The sequence below is a fragment of the Cyanistes caeruleus genome, chromosome 19 (assembly GCF_971803275.1).
Source record: "Cyanistes caeruleus chromosome 19, bCyaCae1.hap1.1, whole genome shotgun sequence".
NCBI lineage: Eukaryota > Metazoa > Chordata > Aves > Passeriformes > Paridae > Cyanistes > Cyanistes caeruleus.
This window is the reverse complement of record NC_141719.1, coordinates 1,917,033-1,939,931: the sequence shown is the minus strand read 5'-3', so window position 1 is coordinate 1,939,931 and position 22,899 is coordinate 1,917,033. Positions and strand designations below refer to the sequence as shown.

The 22,899-nt window shown below is 50.8% G+C and overlaps 1 protein-coding gene and 1 long non-coding RNA gene across 10 annotated transcripts in view; one reads left to right on the top strand and one right to left on the bottom strand.

Annotated features, from left to right (window-relative positions):
* The window catches only part of MYOCD (myocardin), a 216,381-nt gene that overhangs the window by 10,657 nt on the left and 182,825 nt on the right, over positions 1-22,899 (bottom strand). For 5 of the 9 annotated variants that reach the window (XM_086857363.1, XM_086857365.1, XM_086857366.1 and 2 more), the window contains 5 exons: positions 14,468-14,533; positions 10,890-10,945; positions 6,652-6,727; positions 4,290-4,451; positions 246-421 (listed from right to left, as the gene is read on the bottom strand). In XM_086857363.1, the coding sequence (XP_086713489.1) occupies positions 246-421; positions 4,290-4,451; positions 6,652-6,727; positions 10,890-10,945; positions 14,468-14,533 (536 nt within the window). Of the gene's footprint in view, positions 1-245; positions 422-4,289; positions 4,452-6,651; positions 6,728-10,889; positions 10,946-13,577; positions 13,703-14,467; positions 14,534-22,544; positions 22,633-22,899 lie in introns of those variants that run through there. The other 4 variants (XM_086857368.1, XM_086857372.1, XM_086857369.1 and 1 more) reach the window with 3 other exon arrangements.
* On the top strand, positions 362-13,174 carry LOC147649783 (uncharacterized). Its single transcript, XR_015278032.1, has 3 exons — positions 362-443; positions 11,271-11,356; positions 12,856-13,174. It is a non-coding gene; the product is annotated as an uncharacterized LOC147649783 (long non-coding RNA).

Below are 22,899 nucleotides of genomic sequence, written 5' to 3'. Positions count from 1 at the left end.
CTCCCTCAGCCGCTGCTCACAGGATTTGTGCTCCAGACCCTCCCCAGCCTTGTTGTCCCTGCAGCATCTCCAGCCCCTCCTGAACCGGGGGAGCAGAGCTGGGCACGGCACTCGAGGTGCGGCCTCACCAGTGCCCAGCACAGGGCAGGAATCACCTCCTCGCGTGTCCCTCGTGTCCCATCCCCGTGCCCCGAGTCTCCCCTGTCCCCCCGCACCTCCCCCGGCTCCAGGACGGCTCGCCTTACCTGTGGAGCCCCGGCAGGGCCGGCGGGGGGCGGCTCCGGGGCCTTGGAGCCGGGGGGCGGCTCGGCGGGGCCCGGGGAGCCGCGGCTGCGGGGCCGCTCCGGGGACAGCCCGTCATTGCTGCTGTCCTCCTCGAAGGCGAAGGCGTCGGTCTGCCGGGGGAAGCCGCCCTGGGAGCCTGCAGGGACAGAGAGGACACGGTCAGAGCCTGAGGGGAGGGACGGGGTGAGCTTCGGGGCACACGGGGCTCGGCCTCCGCCGGGGCTGAGGGAGAGCAGGGGACAGCCAAGGACTGGGGCCATTGGGACAGGGGGAGAGAGGGGTCTGAGGAGCCGGGACTGTCCCGTGGGACAGAGGAGGATGAGGAGCCAGGACCATGGACCACGTTCCTTGGGGACAGGGAGAGAGGAGGAGCTGGAGGAGCCCAGCCCACACGCACAGCACGGCCGGTGCAGACAGGTGGGACTGGTGCAAGAGGGGCTCTGCCATCCTGCCCCTCCACCGGGCTGGGATGGGAGAGAGACGGGGACCTGTTGCCTTCCCTTAACTGAGCCCCCCGGCTGAACACCCACACCACGCTTGGGACTCTGTCCTCAGCAGGACTGAGGCTGAATTCAGCTCGGGGTGTGACCCATCTGCTCTCAGCACAAGGGCCAGGAAGAGCGGATGTGGTTGCAGGTGCACAGAGGCTCCCACATCTTGTCTCTGTCCACAGGTTTCACCCACTGGCCATGCTTCAAACCACTTCTACTGCCGGCCCAACAGCCCCAGGCTGCTCTGCCTGCACAGCTCCTGCACTGCTGCTGCACTGCTGCTGCACTGCTGCTGCACTGCTGCTGCACTGCTGCTGCACAGCTCCTGCACTGCTGCTGCACTGCTGCTGCACTGCTGCTGCACTGCTATCTGCTAGTCAGATGGGCAAGGGCTCTCGACCCCGAGGTTTGATGATAAATAAAGTGCTGAGAAAAAAGGTCTCATGTGAGCCTCGGGAGAGCTGCAGGTGAGGGTGGAGGAAGGAGCAGCGTGGCCACACTCGTAATCTCCTCGTGCTCATGTCTGGCATTTGTCAGGCAGCTTGGCACACTGATAGTGAGGTGACAAATGGGGAAATAGGAAGGGCTTGGGGACAAGCTTCCACCTGTCCCTGCTGCTGGTCTAGCAATGTGCACCTTCTCAACGACACGCACCTCCTGCTCTGACCCCTGCCCCTATCTGAGAGATAAGGGTTATCTCCACTCCCTGTGGCTGCTGGTGCCAGGGTGGGCGAGGACAGAGCCCTGGCTCCCTGCCTGAGCTGCTGCCCAGACATGGGCTCAGGAAATGAGATCAGCCACGTTCAACTTGCTCTCTTCATGTGTCCCTGGAAAGGGGACCTGAGTCCTCTCCATCCTCTCCATCAGAGGCAGCACCCAAACAGGTCCCTGAGGAGCTGCAGCGCTGCATGGGCCACCTGGGCTGCATGGGAGCTGCTTCCCACACCTGCAGGCTAGCGTGGACATCCCCCCCTTGGGAAAAATGACTCCGAGCAAGGGGCACTTGTGGGTCTGCAGGGCTCCTGCTGCGCTGGCAGGGAAGCATGTGTTGGGAAGTGGTGCCAAAGCTGGGAGCACAAGGGACCTTCAGGACACAGCGACAGCCCAGAGCACGACAGGAATGTGCTGCATCCTGCTGCTTGATACCGGCAGGCCTGTGCCGATGGGGAATGCTTCCCTTATCTGTCCTGCTGTCACCCAGCCCGGCCTGAGAGTATTGTTTCTCCATCCCATGTCCCTGCTGTAATCTCAGGCAGGATGGTGTTTGCTCCAGGCTGTTTCTAATGCACTGGGTATTGTCCTCTTGAGCGCATTGGACAAAGTGATGACAAGGACCCGGTAAAAAAAGTTCCTTGTATCACTGCTCAGCTATGCAGGGCACTGGCGGCCTCTCTCACTGCGACTTTGGGCTTTCGCTCGGGGTCTGGCACTTTCTGCTCACCCTGCCGGAGGTGATTAGAGGAACACGTCAGCTGAACTTTCCACTGTATAAACAGTTGAGATTCCAAGGTTAAAGTAAAATGATTTTAAACCCTGTCATCTTTCTGGTATTGCAAAAACAAAAGACTTAACATTCAGAAGTGCCAGTACTCATCTCTGCTCTGTGTTCAGCCCTTTGCCCCAATCTGTGAGTACCACAAGGTGCCTCTAACTCCAAAAATGAGCTTGAGGATCCTTCAACCTGAGGCTTTCTACTGCAGAAGCCTGAAGGCTGGGATGGTGCTCCTGGTGCAGCTACACCACCTTCTTCTCATGGCACCCTATGGTACCAAGCAACTTCATGTTGGACCCTAATATGCCACGTTTCACCCTAAATGGGATGAAGATGGCTTACAAGGACACATTTTTCCCCGGCAATGTGACAGAAAAGCATTGTAAAAGGAAGAATTTTAAAACTGAACAAATCATTTTTAAGCCAGACTTTTTGTTTTTAACAGTTTGGTCCCGTAAATCTCTGTCTACCACGAGGTCCTGACAAGGCAGCTGGAGAGACACTCTATTCAAGATTCAAACTCATTTTCCCAGTCTCCAAACCTCAGCTCCAGGGGATAAAGTCATGCTCACACTGCCTCAAATGTTTATAAAGGGGGGGATTTTTTGAAACTCTTTTCTTTCCACTGTTCTCTCCTTTAGTAAACGGCCAGGGAGATATTACTTGAACTCTCCTTAAAAATTCCTCTTCAGGAAGAGTCCTGGAACATTTCACCTTCAAAGAGGAGAGCTGTGACACGCTGGGAAGGGAGCAGCTCCAATGCCAGCCTGGAGAAGCTGCTGTACATACACAGCCTGCATTTCACAGCCCCCAAACCAAGAGCAGGAACAGCTGTGGGGCAGGACAGAGCAGGATCTGAGCCTGGAATATTTCATGTCATTTAAGATGGTTTCTGAGGTTAAATCAAAAGTGCTTCCTGTTTCAACTCTCATTTTTGGTATCTCTCCTGTCACTCCAAGACCCTTTCTGTCCCAAAGCCCTGCCATTGTCCCCAGCTTGCTCTGAGCTCCAGAACAGACCCTTCAAATGGGATTATGCTAATGGAAATGATCCCATTAATTGAGGAACTGTGAGCAACAGAACAAGCAGCTTCCAGGGACAGAGCAACTCTCAGTGCCTCATTGGAGACATGAGTGCCAGTTTGGACATGTGGAGTCAGCCCCAGACTTCAAAAATACAGATTGCTGTTCTGTCACTGCAGGACCCTGCCAGCTTTCCTGCTCCTTTCTCTGCCTTTGGATCTCCCCTGTCCTGGCACTGGGCCCTGGTGAAATTTGAGTTACCTTTCTGCTCTGTGTTGGCTCCCACACCAGCTTCCCGGCAGCAGCGTGGGGGAAGTAATTATGGATGATTCTTCCTCCCTGCTCTGGTGGGAGAAGGTGTTGGAGGAAAACCAAGCTTAGGCATAAGGCAAGTGCTGAGTCCTGGTTGGTAGGAGTGAACCCTGTTTGGGGGTGCAGGCCCCTGTTCATTTTCTCCAGCAATTTAGCATCCCAAGGATGCTCTACACCCCAGGGATGCAGCATCCTGCTGTGCTGGCTCCTGTTTTGCCAGTGGTAGAAAATAAAAGAGAACCACCAGCCTTACTGAACTGGGGCCACCCTCCCCCCATTTACTGGGATGTGGGAGCTTGGCAGGGCACAAGTGGGAGAATCTGAGCTGGTCTCACAACACCTGGGCACTCAGGTTCTTTCCTGTGCTGAAGGAAGGAGTGTCCTCTGTCCAACAGTGTCACTTTCTGTGCTCAAAGCCTTGGGGAGGGAAGGGGTGTAAGAAGGGAGGTTCTCTCTGGGGGAATGTGGCTGAGCAATGGTGCAGGTTTTGGTGTCACTGCTCTAAGATGAGAGCTCTGTGCTCACAGGCTGGGCTGGCTACTGTGAAATAATGCAATTTAAGCAATCAGTGCAGCTCTTACATGCAGGTCTGTCACTTCCTGCAGTCACTGTGGTACCCCCTGGTCCCCTTGGCAGTCCCTGCCCCACTCCATGCACACACAACGTGTGTCACAACACTGTCACTACCTTTTATGGCCTCTTTCACAGCTGAATCCACGGGAATAATATTCTTCTCCACCAGCTCCAAAGGACCTGGCCTGAGTGCAATCTTCTCATTGAGGTCATCTGCCAGTCGGGCTCTTTTCAGCTTCATCTGAGTTGACTGAATGGACCCCTCTGCAGCCGAGTCTAAAAGGCCAAAGAGAAGCATCAGGACCAGGGGCTCCCATGGACACAGCACTCAGTGAGAATGTGGTGTCCTTCAGCACAGCCTCTGGGGGCTGTGGCCACTCCCTGAGCATGGCTCAGCACAGCAGGATCTGCTAGGCTGGATGGGGCTGCTGGGCTTTGGGACACGGCTCCTTCTCTGAGCCTCAGTCCCAGCTTTTCCATTCCTTAACAAGAGCCTCTGTCTACCAGCCTGGGCTTGCAAACCCAGCCTACAGCTGGAGCATCCTCTGCAAGGCCCAGGAGTGATCTCTGATGGAAATTTCATTAGCAAGCTGCCACTAACGAGGCCCAAAGGGGTCTCCAGCTCCTGCCTGCCAGGAGCACATTGGTCCCTTGTGGCAGATTGATTCTCCCATTCTGTTTCTGGGAAACAGCTGGAGAACAGAACCATTGGCAGTGCTTGACAACTGGAGTAAATGGCTTACACTGCAATTAAAAATGCTGAGTCTTGGGCTGTGGACTTTGGGAGTTGACTACAGTGCCCCAGGCCTTCGGGAAAAAATGAGCTGTGGAGAAGCAGAGCAAAGGCAGGTAGATCTGGAAGCTACAGCCCTACCAAAGCCAGCTGAGAAGACCCCAGTCATTAAAGGGTGACAGAAGAATAGCAACTTAAACAGAAAGATTTCCTGAACAAAGCTCTCTGGCTCCTCTCTTGGACCAGGTGTGAGTAGTGAGGGAGTGGGATTCTAAACCAGACAATTTCCAAACCCTTGAGGGTCTAAAGTAAAAACAGCTGAATGCAGGTTGTTCTATCTTCAAAGCCTGGACACTCTCTGGAAGAGGTACTGTAGGGAACACGAGCTACAGGGCTTGATACCGTGAAATTCTCCAGGGGAGGTCAGGAGAGCTGGTGTAGGGCCATTCCTGGCCTCAGACTATACAGACCAGTGAACACAAATGAGCTCCTTGAGGTGAACTCTAACAGAAGAGGTGCATGTAAAGCCCTTGGATGGTGCAAACTGTCTCACCTGGCCAGTTCCAATCACCTCTAGATCTAGTTGTGAACAAAATGGATTTGTAAGTCAAATCCACAAAATGGATATGCCAAGGCAGAGCTCTGAAATGCAGAGCAGGATGGGCAGAGGTGTGTGCAGGTGAGGGGGGTGTGGAGCAGCACGTGCATCTTGCTGAGTGCACAGCCAGGCACTCTGCAGCCTCTCTCCCTGTCCAAGCCCAGGGACTGCCTCCATGTCTGATAACAGCCCCCCACCTCCAATCCACATTGCTTCTATTATTTAACCTAAGGGAGGGACACTCTCCAGCTCTTAAACAAGCAATGGTGCTAGCTTATTTTAGGGATGGAAACCCAAGGGAAAGGCAAGGCAGCAACACTGATCCAGTATGGGACCCAGGCTCAGCCCTCCTGCCTGCCAGAGGAAAAAAGAAATATAGATTGCATCCATGCTGAGAGCAGAGGGCAGAATTCACAGCTGCCAGAGAGTGATCTGCTTCTTCCAGACAAGTGACAGCACTCAAGGAGGGAGGGAGGCTGCACATCCTCTCTGTCTCTAGGATCTTGTTATCTCTGGAGATAGTGAGGGCCACTGTGGTGTTCTGCTGTCTGTGATGGGATACAGCCCTGCCGGCTCTCTGACTGAGAGGGAACACCAGGATGGGAGAGGACAGAGCTGCTGTGGCTCACAGACTGATAGCAGGGCTTTTCATACAGCTCTGCTTGTGTCATTGACTGCACGGGCTGTCACATGGGATATCCGGAATTACACAAAAGATGTCCAGATTGGGGAAGGTGTTACAATGACCTGCTATGGGAATTTCAGTGCCCTGGACAAAAAATTCCCTGGGTTTGCTCTTCATAATCAGACATTGGCACTGGTGTCTAACAGAGTTCTCCCTCACAGCTGTTCTGTACCCCACTGTTCCCTAGAGCATCTTACACTGCTCCCTTCCAGAGATGGGAGAAAGACTGGGTGGCCTTGGGACTGTGTTTGTCAGGGAATAAAAGCATGTCCTGCTTCCTGAACCCCAGGTCTGGACAGAATTTCATACAACATGTCCCATTTGAATCTGCCCCACCATAAGCAGCTGGAACAAAGTAATGGTCGTGACATTCCTGAAGGAACACAAGAAGGGCAGGAGAAACACAAGTCCCAGGGCAGGAGACACAAGGAGTACATGGGAGAAGCTTGGGCAGCCTTACCTTGCAGAATGTGCATATTGACCAGGTCTGCCCGCTCAGGCCTGCTTCTGATCTTGTGCTTGAGATAATCTTCAGTCTGCAGAACACAAATGCAAAGTTACCTGGCTAGAGCAGCAATAAGGTACTGAGAGCACCTGCCCCTGTGCCATCCCAGGATTCTTCTGGATTTATTACAGGCTGGCTTGAGTGAGCTCCTAAAGGACGTTTTTCATCACTGAAATGCTGGCTTCTTCTTGGGAAGTTCTTCAGAAAGGAAACAATCTTTCTTGAGCAGCTGCTGCCTGCTCACTGCACCCACTGAGGTGCCCTTTGCCATCACTACTGGGCTTCTGATACCTGAAATGTTATGAGAATTTACATGAAGGGTGAGACCTATTCCCTGGGAGTGGTGGGCCTGCACAGCACGTCACCTCTGAGAGATGCTCCAGAATGTCCTGGTAGCAGCAGCTTCTGTGGGAAGCCCAGCACTCTGGGGTGAGATATCAGGCAGAACAAGTCAGGAAGCCACTCAGACCCTCTACCCAGGTCAGCCATGAGGCTTCACCTTAGTGCTCTGCAGTTCCTCCCCCAGGCTATGAAATTGGGTTGGGAAAATCTGCTTTGCAGTCAGTGCAGTTGGGCTTGTGATGGACCCCCAGGGTCCTGGAGCCTTCTGCCAACTCCCTCAGGGCTTTAGGAACTGAGAGGCACACAGAGGTACAGGAACACCATCCATAAGGGCCAAGAAAATCAGCCTTGAGGGCAGCTGACCTCAAGAATACAAATATAAGCTTATCCCCTGGTGCAGAAAAGCTAGAGCTCAACTTAAGCTCTCAGCTAAGCTGAGCTGCAAGAAGAAACAGTGCAAAAATTGTACATTGCTCAAAGAGGTTAAAATCTAAAGGATAAATATAAAAGAATAGTACAAGCTGCTGGAGCAAAATTGTAAATCCATTGTACATAGCTCAAAGAGGTTAAAATCTTAAGGATAAATACAAAAGAATAGTACAGGCAGCTGGAGCAAAATTGGAAATCCACAGTACGAAATGATCATGAGAAAAAGATCTTATAAGGACTTCTGCAGCCAGGATCAGGCAATGGAAAGTGCTGTCTGTGTTCCATAAACAGGAGAAATAATTGTGCATACTGCTGAAATGGCTACAGGATTTAAAGCCTTTTAAAACATATCCTCACTAAAAAGATAAATGGCTCTTTATCAAAGATGTGGCTCAGCCAAAAACCTTCAGCAACAAAGGAGAAGAAACCCCAGTTGTCAGGTTGGAGAACAGGTTAGAGAGTACTCAGAGGAGTTAAATGTTCCCAAACAATTTTGACACACACGAGGCTGGAGTAATAGCAACTATCTATGGCTCTCCAGGAAACTGGGCAAAGGAGAGTAATTCCTAGCTTTAAAAGAGATGGGAAGAAGAAACCAGGAAATTCTAAAGCAGACAGCAAGATATTGGACCAAGTAACCAAACAGTCTATATAAATGAATTTTGAAGATGGCAAGGAGGTGAGCAGTCAGGATGGATTTATCAAGAACAAATCACATCACAATACATGAAATTCCTTCTATGGAGAAATGACAGATTTCTGTTTCAGGAAGAAACAATGAATATCATGCAGCTTGACTCAAAGCATGTTTTGACATTATCTCCCATGGCTTTTTCACATGCAAGCCAGAGAAATTTGGTCTGGATAAGAGTAATATTAAAAAGGAGCATAGCCGTGGATCAGCAGAGGAATTGGAAATAGCTCAGAGTCTAAACAGAAGAATAAATCAAATCCTGTTACAAAGCAATTTTTCCTGCTAGTCAATGTATTAATTAATGCCTTGAATGATAGAAGACATACGCCTTGATTCTGAATCATTCAAGGCTAGCTGATTACAGTGCACCACGATTTGGCACAATTGATGATCTGAAATACATGTGCTGCAGTTTCCAGGAGGACATTTGGGGAGGGCTGTGTTCAGTTAGCCACAGCTAAGGCTAACTGGATCAAGCACTGCAGAGGGTGAAGACAATGCACCAGAGATGCTCCTGCAGTGGTCACTGGACAGGGCCTTAGGCAGAAATTAGATGCTTCATGCATTGGAAAAGTAGAAAAGGTTCTGGAGCATCCAGTGATCAGCCCACAGCCCCAGACCAGCAAGGGATACACAGCACAAGGTGTCAGCTCAGCCCTGTTCTGTGCCCTGCATCTGAAAGGGGCCATGGAAGGGTCTGGACAACAGCTACAGACATCACCACTGAGTCAGAGATGAGATCAGTGAGGGGGCTGAGGGGAGGGGAGGTTGGTCACTCCAGAGCTGAGATGGCTACTGGGACACAGGATGCAAAACACCTTTTAAAAGTGCTGCAGGCAAAAAGAGACACAGTTGTGAATATACACAATAGTAGTGTGCTCAAACTTCAGCAGAACAGCTTGGGCTGGGAATCAGGGGCCAAGTGCTCACAGCAGAGGTCAGAGAGCACCAGAGCAGGCAGTGGGTGTCTGTCAGTGCTCACACATCAGTCAGGACCTGCCCAGTGGGGCTGTTCTGCTCTGGGGCAGAGGCAGGACAGGCACCCCACAGTCCCTCTGTGCTGGGCTGCTGGGTGAGTGCTGCAGCCCTGCTGAGCCAGACAGCTCCAGGAAAGCCAGCCTGCTCTCTGTCCTCCACCCCAGCAATCTGTTACATGACATCAAAGTCTGCTGCGCTGGCCTGCTGCCAGCCTCTAACATAGTCAGTGACATGTTTAAACAAACAATAGACATTTTATTTACTAAAGTCTTTACGACGCCTCACCCTTCCTCCATATTTTTCCCAGCTTATTTCCACCAACACAATCCTGTGCTTGGACCATGTGTGTGTTTGCCAGGTTCCTGTGCCAGGTCAGAGCGAGCTGGTGTCTGCACCTGAGTGCATTTAAACTCACATAATGCATTTCCAGCTAACCCTTAGATCAGGTCCTGGCTTGGGCTCAGCTCCAGCTGCTGTCCTACAGCTGTGTTTCTGCTGTGACCTCAGCTCCTTTGGACCCTGTCTGTTAATAAGCTGCATCTCTGGGGTGCAAATGATGAAGACTTCAGATGTGAGCTTTTCTAACATCAGCTGGACCAGAGGAGCTTTCACACCACGTGAACAGTTATCTACTCTCTGTTTGCACAACATCAGCTTGGGGGAAGATCAGCTAAACAACAAATGCCTTTGAGTCTGGAAACAGCTGTTGATCTTCCTGGTCTCAGATCTAAGCAGGGCAGCTTTGCAAGGGAATAATGTTTGTTATGGGCTGTGCTCAGTGTCTTCATTAGCACTTTCCAAACATGCCTGTGGTTTGGGATAGACTAGACCATCCTTCCCCTTTCCCCAGGCAACTAGCCAGTGAAAGCTTTTGAAGAGAAAGACAGAGACACAAATGTATACTTTAACTGTAAAATATATGACACTTCAAGGATACTTTGGATTGCTTGAAATTTTTTAAGCATACTAATCTTTCAGAGTCATACTGTATTTCTTATGTTCGCCATTTATTACCACGGGAGACTTGGGGCAAGTGATTTGGAGTGTGCTTAAGTTCAGAAGAGCACTTCCCTGTATTTCACAATCATTCTTCCCTGCAAAGGTCCTTTCCCATGTGACTGCAAGCACATTTTGCAAATTAATAGAACAAATTCTTGTGTTCAAGCAAAATCTGCATGATTAATTGCTTCCCTTTCTGGGAGCATGCCTCCAGTTTGATCACAGCTCGATGGTTTGCCATTGGAAAACCAATGTGATTCCCCAAAAAGTGATCAGATCATGGAGTTTCCATGTGTCCTGGAAATGGCTGCTGCCCTTGGCAGTGTTTAGGGAAGCCTGGCAATGGGGTGGGTGAGAACCTGGCCCATTTCCCCCTTGGATGTTGTGTCCTAATGGCCAAGCTGGCAAAGCCATGCTGAGCCCTGCCCTGCCCATGGCCTTCTGTAAAACCTGAGGCTGATGTAAAACCCGAGGCTGATGTAAAACCCCACAGCACAGGGCACAGATGCCCCCTTTGCCCTTTTTTTAAACCTTCCCTGCTTGGAGAAGGCTGCTCCAGAGCATCTGTGAGCCTGGAAGCATTTCTGGAAGCAGGGCAGGTGTCCTGCCCCTCATTCTCGGCCACCAGACCAGCGTGGAGGGTGCCAGAGGAGGGGACAGTGGTGGAAGGTGCTGGAAGGTGCTGTCAAACCCCGTGACTCATGCAAAGCAAGCCCATGTGTTCCCTCACTGGGACGGCTGCAGGAGTTACCTTGGCTCTCTCCAGACTTTTTCGCTGTTCATGGAATGCAGATGGGCTTTTCAGTGCTGCAACAGGAAAGAAAGAGGAGCAGTCAGCACAGGAGCGGAAGCAAGCAGCTACCAGGATATTCAGCAACAGTATTTTAATGAGTGCTATAAAAATAGCAACACAAACTAGCTGTTCTCTTTATTGTGCTGACTAAAAATAACTCAGGAAAGCTCTGGGAAATCCCATGCTCTCAGCCAGTCCGTGGCAGGAGAGCAGGGGGGATGGAGAGCATGGGGAGAGCGGGAGGTATGTGGGCAGGGAGGGGTGCAGGCTTTGAAACACAGTGCTCTGTGAGACACGTCAGAGAGCAGATAAATCATTTCCCTTTCATGTTCCCTGCAGGTCGTCCAGGGCAGCACAGCTCCAGAAGACAGATCTGGGAAGAGCAAACACCTGTGAGGGACCTCACCTGAAAGTAAAACCTGCAGGTGATTAAGGCTTGAGGTCAGCAGGAAAATTAATGCCTGCCTCAGCTCTTGGGGTCTGTGGCACAGCCTCCAGCAAGGGCATTGCCAGTTGCCAATTATCCCTCTGCCAGGGTCCTTTACCCCTCTTCTGTCACTGACCATGACTGGACATTTGTCCTGTCTCATGCTCAGAAGCAGCTGGGTCACCTGGGACCTCTGTGGGCAGGCAAGGAGCAGCCCATGTCCTCAGCATCTCCTGCCTTCAAGGAGCATTAACCCAGTGGTGCTCCCAAAACCAGGCCAATGATCCCTGGCTCTTGGGCCAGTGAACACCGGGCCCCATGGAGCAGCCTGCACTGGAGCCATGGAGAATCCTGCACAGTTCCTTCTTCACTGTGGTGCAGTAGAAATTGAGGCAGAATTTGCATGGTGAAGGGGTTAATACTTCTCACATCCTACAAAAATTCTTTTCTGTCTGTGTAAGCAGACAAAACTAACTGTTCCTATTGGGACAAGGAAGGGGAAGGTGTCCTGACCCACAGAAACAGTCTGCTGTAACTCTTTGTCTGGCAACAGAAATTCTCTTTCCATCTTCTGAATGGGATCCAATAAAGACAGAAACTATTTTCATGCAGGCCTTGTTATCCTCCATCAGTCTAGGGGAGGATGAAAAGAAGACTGGTTTGGGGCCCTCTGAATCGACTCCAGGCAACCCCTGGAACATCCAGTGAATCACAGAAAAGCACAGAAGGCACATTCCTACTCCTGCCATTTGGAAAGCAGACAGACAGACAAGCTGGTGCTGCTGTGCCATGCTCCAGTGAGCAGCCACCAGCACTGGTGACAGCTGGTTTAATCAGAAGCAAAATTAAATAGTGCACATGAGAAAATGAAGTTAGCAAGAGAGATGACTTTCCCAGCCCTGCTGATGTGAAGTACTGATGCTGGCAGTGTGCTGCAGGCACTGACCAAGTGCTGTGCTATTCAAGTGCTGCAGAGTTTAGTAATTTACAAAGATTTCTGGAGGAATTATGTGGGTGCTGCAGCTTGTATCAGTCTGCAGAACAAATAAAGACATTGCTGGCACTGCTAGTTCAGAGAACTTGTCAGGGGATGACATTTCAGCAGGAAATGGGTGAGGGCCTGCGGGCACCAGGGCAGAGGTGCTGTGTGTGCTGTCGATCATCTCAGGACAGATGTTTTAAGGCTTCAGTGAGGATGAGGTGGTGGCTGTGTAGAGCAGGAGGGCCTTCAAGCACACGTGTTTTTGCAGTCCATCACAGCCAGGGGGACTCACCTGCTGGTCCTCAGAACCAACATGGCATGGGAAGATATGGTTAACAAAAACTTGCTTTTCGTAAGGAATGTCTGCACATGCCCAAGCCATGGGGAAGCTGGCTGGGGCTCCCATGTATTAAATGCTAACATCTGACACTTCCTCCTGATGTCAAATTCAGCAGTTAAATTCTGCATGTTTGTTTTTATAATGGCATAAGCGCCTTTTCTTCTATTACTTTCAGTGAGTGAACCGCGCTCAAGTTTCCCAGAATGGTCTTCTTGGACAGAAACCAGACTGCAAAATGTCAGCCTAGAAGTTGGGAGTGCAAAGAAGCTGTAAGTAACAGGAAAATACCCTTCAGTTGCCATCAAATGTATTTGGCTGAATACTTTGCTGTGTGGAAGGTTGGAGATGTTGGGTGCCACGTGTGACAGCGCAGCCTCGCAGAGCAGCCCCAGGTGTACAAACCTCTCAGGGGGCACTGCTGCCCCATGCTCTTGCATTACTCTAACAAATATCACAGGATTTTGTCTAAAGCTTCAGGTCCTGGAGTCTTGTGATCAAAGCATAAAATCTGAATGTTTAAAGAAATAAACAGGTGAAAAATTGAAAGAGTATGCATTTATCAGTCTTAAAACCATTGGTCATTTTGGCAGTCATGATTTTGTCATCCTGCTCACATTTTCCTAATGCTTGGTGCTGACTAAAACGTCCTGAGAAGGAGTCAGTTGTTCTGTCTGTTCAGCACAATCCTCCAGGAGCGACAGGGCAGGGACAGGGTGCAGCAAGCAGTGCTAGAGCCATGCTCTCAGAGAGAGGTGGTGTTCTGCTGCTTAGGCAAGAGCTCCATCACAGCCTTCAAAGGCAACCAGAAGAGACAGCAGTGACACAGCCTCTGGAAAATGGTGACCTTAGCAGTGAACCCAAGGGGTCCTTGATGAGACAGAAAGGATAATCCTCTACCTGGGTCCCAGGTAACCACAGATTTGCACATGGAGCCTGAGCTAGGTCAGGATGGAGTGTTCCACTGAGCAGGGCTGAGCTCCCAACATCCTTTCTCCAGTGGTTCTACAGCTTTCATGATGCACCTGCAGGTGCAGAAGGGGATGGTTTTCATTCACTGACTTTTTGGGCTCTAGCAGCTGACTCTCTGGTGCAGAATCACTTCATGATAATGCTGTCCTGGAGTTTGTCCTTCAGGCTTGAGGTGAGCAGGGGTGGATGGGGTCAGAGGGGGAACACATTTGTCACTGCAGCAAGTAGAGGGTTCACTGGCCTGAGGTGTGCACTGACAGCTCTGCCCTGGGGGTCCTGCCTGAGCTCAGAGCTGGGTAAATCTCAATCCCCCAGGGATTGCTGTCTGCACCGGGGCCAAGGCAGGTCCCCAGAGCTGCCTTCCTCCCCAGCATCCTGGAATGGGCCCTCTCATCCTCTTCCTTGTCCTGTCACAGAGGTTCCTGGCTTTTACAGGAGGACAGGAGATTCTCTGCCCTTGCCTATGTGAACAGCTTTGTGAGTTCTCTGCTGAGCTGGATGTGCTTGTCCTGCTGCAGTGACCTCTGGGACAGGGATCTCTGCAGCTGAAATTTTGGATGGTGTAAGGAAAGCATCTCTCCTGACTTCAGTTTGAGCAGGGGCATTATAGTCTGTGTGATAAATGCACTGTACAGCAGCAGGGATCATTATATTTCTGCAGGGCTGGAAGCAAAGTCCCCCTGGAAGCACTTTTCTCTGAGCTGTGGGGATCTGAGCTGGTGCCACACAGTGCCCCAGCAGTGCCCAGGATGAACACAGGAGAGCCAGGATGAGCTCTCCTCTGAGCCAGGATGGAAAAGGCAGAAGGGGATACTCACGTGGCATGATGCCTTGGTCTGCCAGCTGCTCACGGGTCCTTCTCTGCTGCAGCCGTAGCTGTAAAACTGTGAGAGAGACAGTGTCAGGGAAAGGGGCAGGATGGCACTGAGGTGATAAAATGTGTGGGGTCTGTGTGTGGCACACAGGTCTGGCACTGATCCCTGCTGCTGCTGGACCAGCCTTGTGAACAATTTAGCTCATCCCATCACCCAGGTAACCTGTACTGTGAATTAGGTTTTGCAAATTTGTCTTCAGGAGGACACCTGTATCACAAAGTAAACCACAAAAGTCAGTTCCATGCTGTCCTGCTGGAAGCTCAGCAGAGCTGAGACACCTCAGTGACAACATAACCACACACTGCCCTGCCCACCAGCACAGGTCCAGGCTGCTTCTCCTCAGCTGCCCAGAATGAGCTGGGGTTGGAAGGAAAAGAAAGGCAAGAACAGCATTTTTGTCCTTGGGAACAACCTGCTGAGCTCTGCCAACAGCTCATGTCTACAATGAGTAGAATGTCATCTCCTGGGATGTGGGATGGAGCTGAAAAATAATCCCTTCCAGATCAGTCCCCAAAGCATGAGGCTCCCTGAAATGCCATTGCTTGTGACTTTTCCATGTCCTCTGTACAAACCATGTTTCACATTCAGAGCAAATGTTTAGTGAAGGCTTCATATGGGACAATGATCTCCTGCCAAATTCCAGCACTTCTTTGGACACCAAAGATAGGTTCTTGCTGTGAGGGAAAAATGTATCCTCCAGTATGTGGTAAAGTCTGTGTGTGCTGTTCTTCTTAACCCAGGGTGAAGCTGATGGCTGAAGTCACTGGCAGACCTTGCTGCCAGGGGAGTTTGTAGCTCTCCTCTGCCCCATGGCACCACCCCAGACAGTGCTGGCTCTGCCTGTGGACACGGATTTAGACCCTCACACTGGGTGTGAGGCACCTACACTGCACCCAGTTATGTGCACCCCCTCATCCTCCTCAGGGACCCCCAGAACCAAATGAGGCAGTCCATGCTCTGGGAATGCCAGTGCTTCCTCCTGGGCTATGCAGGCAGGTTAAAGATAACCAGCTCCTGGCTGGGATCTCACACAGGGTGAGCTCTATCCCAATTCCTCTGCATAGAACCCTCCCTGTGACTGCTCAGAATGCTGAACAGCTGTGCAGGGCTTGGAGCTTTCCCTGAGGAAGAGAAGGATCTTTATGGAACAGGTGAGTTAAGGGAGGTCAGAAACTGCAAGAACAAAAGCAATCTGTCACTCACCCAAGAATGGTTCTCTGCTCTCCTAGTCCTGGTGCAGTACCCCAGGCATTAGAGCTTCCTGCCTTCAACTAGGCAATTTACATACAACATCACATTATTAACAGAGAGACAGCAAAGCCTTCTCGAGTCACATACACCACCCTGCCAAGGACACAGCAGTGCCCCATTGGGCTGTAAAATATCCTGAGTGAGGATCCTCCATCACTTCCCTTCACAGCTCCCACGTGTGCCAAATTATTTGCACCATTTCACTCCAACTTCCGACACAGCCAGACCAAGTGATGTACCACATCCACATGGGCAAGGGGGATCCTAACAGACTGTGCATTCAGGGCCCACATTCCCTGCTGCTTCTGCTTCTTTCATAGCCCTTCCTAGCAAACAAACATTCCCCAGCCCCCTGGAGCAGCCAGCTGTCAGCCAGGCTGGTGAGGAGAAAAAGGAGAGGGTACAAATCCCCTTGGAGCATAGCTCAGAAGGTGATGATGACTTCCCGTGTGGTGGGTGTAAGATTCATCATCTGTCCCGCTGCAAAAAGTGATGAAAACATGTGGGTTTCACTGCCATAGCTCTCCCACTGCTTGGCTGCAGGAGCAGCTCTTGGGAGCCCAAATTCCCCAGATTCTGCTGCCTCCCAGTGAGCAGGGCACAGTCTGGGATCCCCCCAGTGCAGCTGGTCCATCCCCCTCAGCCTCTCCTTTGCCCCCTGCCCTGTGCACAGGCTGTCACAGAGGGGTTCTGGGACACTTTTGTGCAATTTGGTTTTTGTGCTGACGGGTAGAAAGGCTGTGACCCAGCAATGTCACTCACTGTTCTGGTGGGAGAGCTGAGCAATTCCATGGGCAGGTCACCTCCCCTAGACAGGGAATTCATCACAGGCCACGCTGAGCTCACAAATGTCCTGGCCCATCCTTTAGCTACTGGGCAAGGAGGAAAATCCAGCCTTGTCTGTTCAGGACATGCTGTCAAAAAATGTGAGGACAGGCCAGTGCAAGTAGCAGCCACTTCCAGGAGCAGCACATGCTCAACAGCTGAAATAGTTATTTCAGCCACCAAATATTCATCCCAGTCTGGACCTCCTCATGCAGTAGGATACATGACTTGGCTCTTGACTTGGCTCTCAAATATTTCTATGAACTTCCAAAACCTGTTGTAAACGCAGTGGACGGTGTCAGACAAAAGTGCTGAACATCCCTACACAAGAGGGAAGCAGCCTCTGAGGCAGAGCTGCAGCTTGGCAGACACCAGTTTAGGGCTTGCACCTTTCCCTTACAACCAACAGTGCTTAAAACCAGGGCTGGAGGAGCCCCTGGCACCATCCAAATCACCACTTAGCTGCTGCTTTCCTGGAAGCTGTGTCTGACCCCAATTGCATTCCTTTCCTTTTTGCTGCATCTCTGGAGGCCTGAGCTCTGTATGGGAATTAAATTTTCATGGAGATTCTTATTTTTCAAGGGAACTGCTCTGCTCACTCTTCAGAGGAACACTTATCATAGGAAAAGTGGTGGCTGGAGCACTGAAGAGACAATCTTGGTCTCACCCCCCCAGCATCCTTGTCTGCCTGCACCAGTTGGATGGTGAGAAGTGCCAGCCAGTGCATGCTGGTCATCCTGTGCCACCAGCAGCTGAGACAGCCTTGCTTTCAGCACTCCTGCTCCCTCCTGGGGTACCTGGGATGCTGAGAGACTTGGCAGACCTATCCCAGTGAATTTGCTTGTGAACTTTTTGTTAGAAATGCTGCTCACTTCTATGCTATCAGCAAGTCCTGTTCACTGATATTGGCTTCCAGAAATGTTCTGTGCAGTAGGCCTGTGCCAGTGGTGCAGACAAAACCTCCTGGCATCAGTCACAGCTGCCTCTGGTGGCCCAAGCTTTGAGCACTGCCTGTGACTTGCAGTCATGAGTCACGCTCCTCTCTAGGAGCTGACCTCAGAGCTGCAGAAAGCCCAGAGGAGAGCTTGGGCCTTGCCTGGCCTGGTGATGCACAGAAAAGATGTGTTCAAATCATCTCTCCACTCCAGGAACAGGCAGATCTGGCCATCTGCTTCAGCCTGTGAGGTCACCTTGAGTGTGGTGCTCAGCAGACAATCAGGCTGGGATGGGAATTTTGTCACTGTATCAGAGCATCCCCGCACTGGGGTATTGGCAGAGCACTCCCACACCTTCCTCTCCTTGGGGAACTGCTTGAGCAGCATGAGGCACATGTCCCATGGAGGGGGGGAAGTGCCCTCCTCACCCTCCTCACAGGGTTCAGGACTAGGACAGGCAGGCAGAGCCATGGCTGACCTGACCTAGTGTTGGGGCTGTTGCGTCTCCAAGGAGGAGAGCGCTGAAAAAGCAGCAGCAAGTCACTGTCCCTTCTGCCACCAGCAGCTCATTCCTGCCCTGGTGGCTCAGAGCTGGGCTCTGGGGAGTGTGAGTGATCCTCAGGGGTGCACAGGGTGGGGACAGCTCTTCTGGGCTTGGAGAGTCGGCAACAAGCTGGGAGTGGGGACTCCTGTTGGCAACAGCAGCAGTTTTGTTGCCCACCAAACAGCAGCTGAGCAAAGGTGAAACACAGGCCTGTCCATGGCCATGGTGTGTACCAGAGGAACCTGGTGACCTGCCCCTGCTCACACACTGACTGGCACAAAGTGGCCCTAGAATCAGAATATCCAGAGTTGGAAGGGACTCCCAAAGATCATTAAGTCCAAATCCTGGCCTTGTTTTGGACCCAAGGCACTTTTGGAAGGCAGGGCTGCTGCTGGCTGTGAGACTGGCTTTCCATTTAATGCCTGAGGTGCTGTGTGAGCCTGGTGAAGAAGAGGAGCTGCCCCGTGGGATCCTTTGACTGTCCCGAGGTCCCAGCAGGGCAGGATCAGGGCTGGCACTCTGGCAGGTCCAGTCATGCTGTTCGTGGCCCTGTGTCTTTTCCTTTCAGCTGCACCAGGAGCAGGAGTCAGTTCTCAAAGCAGGATGTGGGCAGGACCCTGGGGCTCCTTCCCAGCTGAGCAGCAGGCTGGCATCAAACTGCAGCGTGGAGGATTCTGAGCTCATGACAAGCCAGCCAGCCTCCTTGGTGCTGACACAGCCGAGTCTCACAGGCCTTTTCTGGAGCTGCTGCTCTGCAAAAACACCTTGGCCAGGCTTTGTCTTGAGCCCCTCTGACAACATGACCTCTGTGGGACCTGTGTGAGCAGAGGTGAAGCTGGAAATGGCACTGCTCAGCCAGGACTGCCATGGACAGCCCTGGTCAGTCCTTTCCCAGGGAGGCACTGCTTTATCTCTGCCTGTGATGTCACTTCAGAGCTGGGAGCATTTTACTTCTAACAGACAAATATGTGTGTGTTACCTGGGAGACTGCACTGAAAAAATCTCTGCATAGCTGAGAAGTACGTTTCTATCCCCAAGTCCAGGACTCTAGGTACCTTGGAAGTGACACTAGGCTAACACAGGTGGCTAGCAAAGAGCCCAGACCACCAAGTGGGCAGAACCAGCTGTGAAATCCCTCTGAATCCAGCATAATGTGCAGCCCCAGCCTCACCATGGTCCTGAGAACAGGCTCTCCCCTTGCAGTCACCCCTTCAGCACCCCCAGACAGATGTCCCCTGAAGCACAGTGAGGTAGGTTTTGATCTGTACTAGAACACATGCTTTACTGACAAAGAAATATATGACTGCCCATTAAAACACTGAGGGATAAGATGCCAGAAAATCAAAACCAAGCACAAACTGATCTAAATCAAGTCTGTCTTTTACAAAAACTTCACAAAACAGTCTCATCAGCTACAGCAAGGCCATGGTTTGAACACACACACGCTGACTGTGACCTGTATGAGTTCATGATCTGAGAGGAAACACAGGCGCATGCTTTATCTTTGGACACCAGGAAAATCAAAATAAAGGTTCTGCCAAAATGCCTGGCCAAACACCCTACCAAGACCTATTCTCTTCTGCCTTTATTGACCTGCTGATTTTGGTCCAAATCACTCTCGCCACCAGAGGCAGACAGAATAAATTCCTCTCCCATCTCAGTTTCATTCAAGCCCTATGTGTAAGCATGAATAGTTTCCTCCATGGAGCCAGGCAAGTCTTCTCTGCAAACCCACACCCATGTGTCCACAATTAGGTCCTGGTACCCCATGCCAAGCCACGCAGAGCCTTATTTATAGTGTTAAACTTTCACTTCTCACCAATTATCTGAATTACCAATGAAGTTAGGCAGATGTTGGCCTGGTAAGCTCTTTCCATAGAGCTGAAAAAAAAAGGTCAGGGCTAAGGTTGGATATGCATTTGTCAGCTTTGTTTGCTTTGTCTGATGCCAATGCTTCTCCACTGCTGGAGAACAATTGGTTTGTACTCAGAGCAAGAGATCACATAAATGATCATCTCTGGGAAGAGTTAAATGTGTTTCTGGAACAGCACTTGGATGTCCTGTTGATTTAGTGCAATCCCATTGATACTTGGATTGTATGGGACAGCATGGCAGACTTGAAGAATCATCATTCCTGCAAAATTTGTCAGGATGACCTCAGATCAGAATATTTATCTTTGGCCAAACAGACAAAATAAAGAGGCACACAGATCCTTGAGGAAGGGAAGCGGGACCCTGCAGGGCTTCAGCATGGTGGTGATTTTCTCTCCCTCTGGAGTGGTTCCAGTGCCTGGCACTGGCATAGCCACTGTCCCTCCTCATGGCACAGCTGTGCTGGTCCTTCACTGGGACCACTGGAGAGACAAGAGCAGGAGAAATGGCTGTGGCACTCAAGGGATGATTGCAGGGCACATTGAGAAGAGCCACTGACCCCACCAGAGCAGCCTTTCCTGGATAAACACACTTCTGCTCGCTACTGCTGCTGTCAGATGGAAGTGAGGGGCAGGAGAGCTGGCCCTGGAGCCACACCAGTGCCACCATCTTCCAGCTGCCACCTCCTTGCTCCACTTTCTGCCTGGTGCATAACAGAGGTTAAAGGGATTCTAGAAGGAGGGAACAAGTAATGCATCTCCAGCTCCACTTAACACGCTCACATAGCTCCTTCAGCTGCTCAGCGTGTGCAGGCCAGAGAGAGACAGCAAAAGTTTAGCTATTAAGATTTACTTTAGCCCTCTTTAATATTGGCCTGGAATCCTTCAAAAGGGATTCAGACTCATCATGAGTCATGGAGCACAGCTAATCCTTCCCAAACCTGGGGAGCAAACAGAGCCTCTCACCTGCCGGCTCAAGAGCGTTTCCAAAGCGATGGCACACAGCTCAGCATGGCTCCTTGAGGCTTGGCATTTCTGGGGCTGATCCCTCCTGCCTCTGCAAGCTACAGAGCTCCAGAACTGCTGCTGTCCCGTGTCACAGCCCCCTGAGCCATGCAAGACAGTGTGGGACACAGCCATGGGCTGTTTGAGACTTTCAACCCTCTCCTAAGCGGATGGAGGATGGTAAATCAGAGCTCTGCACCTCCTACCATCCTCATGGGGCTTTACAGCTGACAAAGCCTGCACACAGAGCAGGGATGCCACAGGAAATTGTGCCACAGAGACTTTGCAAAGAACAGAAATCCCATGAAACGTTAGCTTCTTCTTCTCTGTTCCCCATGTTATTAAAAATCCAGCAGAAACTGAAAGCAGCTTTATTGACTTATTTGGGTTTCTCAGCATCCTGGTCTCCTCCTGCCTCACACACTGTGACACTGTGACAACCAGGACCGTGCTGTGGCCGTGTCCCACAGCCATGGGGACAACATGGTGCAAGCACACATTTGGGATGTTGGTGAGCCCAGCTCCAACAAAATCAACAGGCAGATAAATCTTGTCAAATGGGAAGTCTGCCTTTCACCAGGCCATAGCAAGGGATAGCAGTTGTGGGAATAAATCATGAACTAAAGAATGCCCCACAAATTGACTGTCCCAGAAATGCTGAAAGGCACGAGAATTTATGGATGCAAAGACCCACAAAGTTTACTTTTCCTGGAGAATCATTTAAAAAATATGTTTAGAGAGCCCACTGTTGGTTCCATAATAAAGCCAGCTTACAAATAAACCAGAAATGAGCCTTAAAAACAATCTTGGTTCACTTGAAAAGAATGCAGGGACAATGCACAGCCCGTCCTCCGCTCCTCAGGGAGGTGGCAGTGTTGCTTTGTACATGCTGGAGGAATTGTTACAGACTGAGATTTTTTTCAAATGAACAGCAGTGTACCATAATATACCAACAAAATTTAAGGAATGACTTAATCAAATGAAATGTAAGATCAGAGTGATATGGAAACCACACCAAAGACCTGGACCCAGGCTTTGTATAATTCAGCCAGACTAGGACACTTGTGTTTGCACACACACTCTGGGGTTTTCAACCAATTGCCAACTTTGTATTTGCTGAGAAAACAAAGTTTAAGTTGACCACCCAGCTATCTAAGAGATCCTGATAACACCACTCATGTCTCCCATCAGTACCATAAATCTCCCATTCCATTATCTACAATGAGTAAGGAGGCAAAAACACACACGGCGTGGGTGACATGCCAGACCGGGTGCATGCTCCAACGTGACTGCCCTGTCTGGATTTAAAGCATCCCATACAGCACATGCAGCTGATTTATCTGCACATCCTCACAGATAACACTCCCAGGGACAACTGGGAAGGTCAGAGAAAGCACCTTGAGAGCGTTTTTTTTCTGCATTACTGTTAAAATCGGCAGTATGTTATGATCATTAAAAAACCTGCAAGCCGGGATACCCACTCCCAAATTGAGTACACTTACTATAGATATAGCCAGTGATTAAAGGCACGAACATCCAGCAGAGGGGCTGATCTAGAAGCGACCATGCCATAGTTCACCTTCACTCACCTTCACTCAGTGAAAGTCCTCGGAGAAGCCCCTGCCTGTGCCTCCCCTGACTCACGAGCCGGAGGCATGTTTTACTCACAAACCCTCCGCGAGCGGCAATCAATTGTGTGCCTCTGGTTTTATTTCTCTGATGATGTCACTTTAAATACTTTTCATGTTCCATTTGTTATTTTTACTTCTAAAAATGACGCATTTCTTCAAATTCATTTTTCTCCAATTAGTCACAACTTAATGGAACAAGCCCGGCCGCCTGCCTGTCAGTGTCAGGCCCGTCCTCTCCGTGGTTATCCCACACGGACCCGCAAGAGCACCTGGAGTACAGGGGCAGCATTAGGCACCTTGTTTATCCCAGATG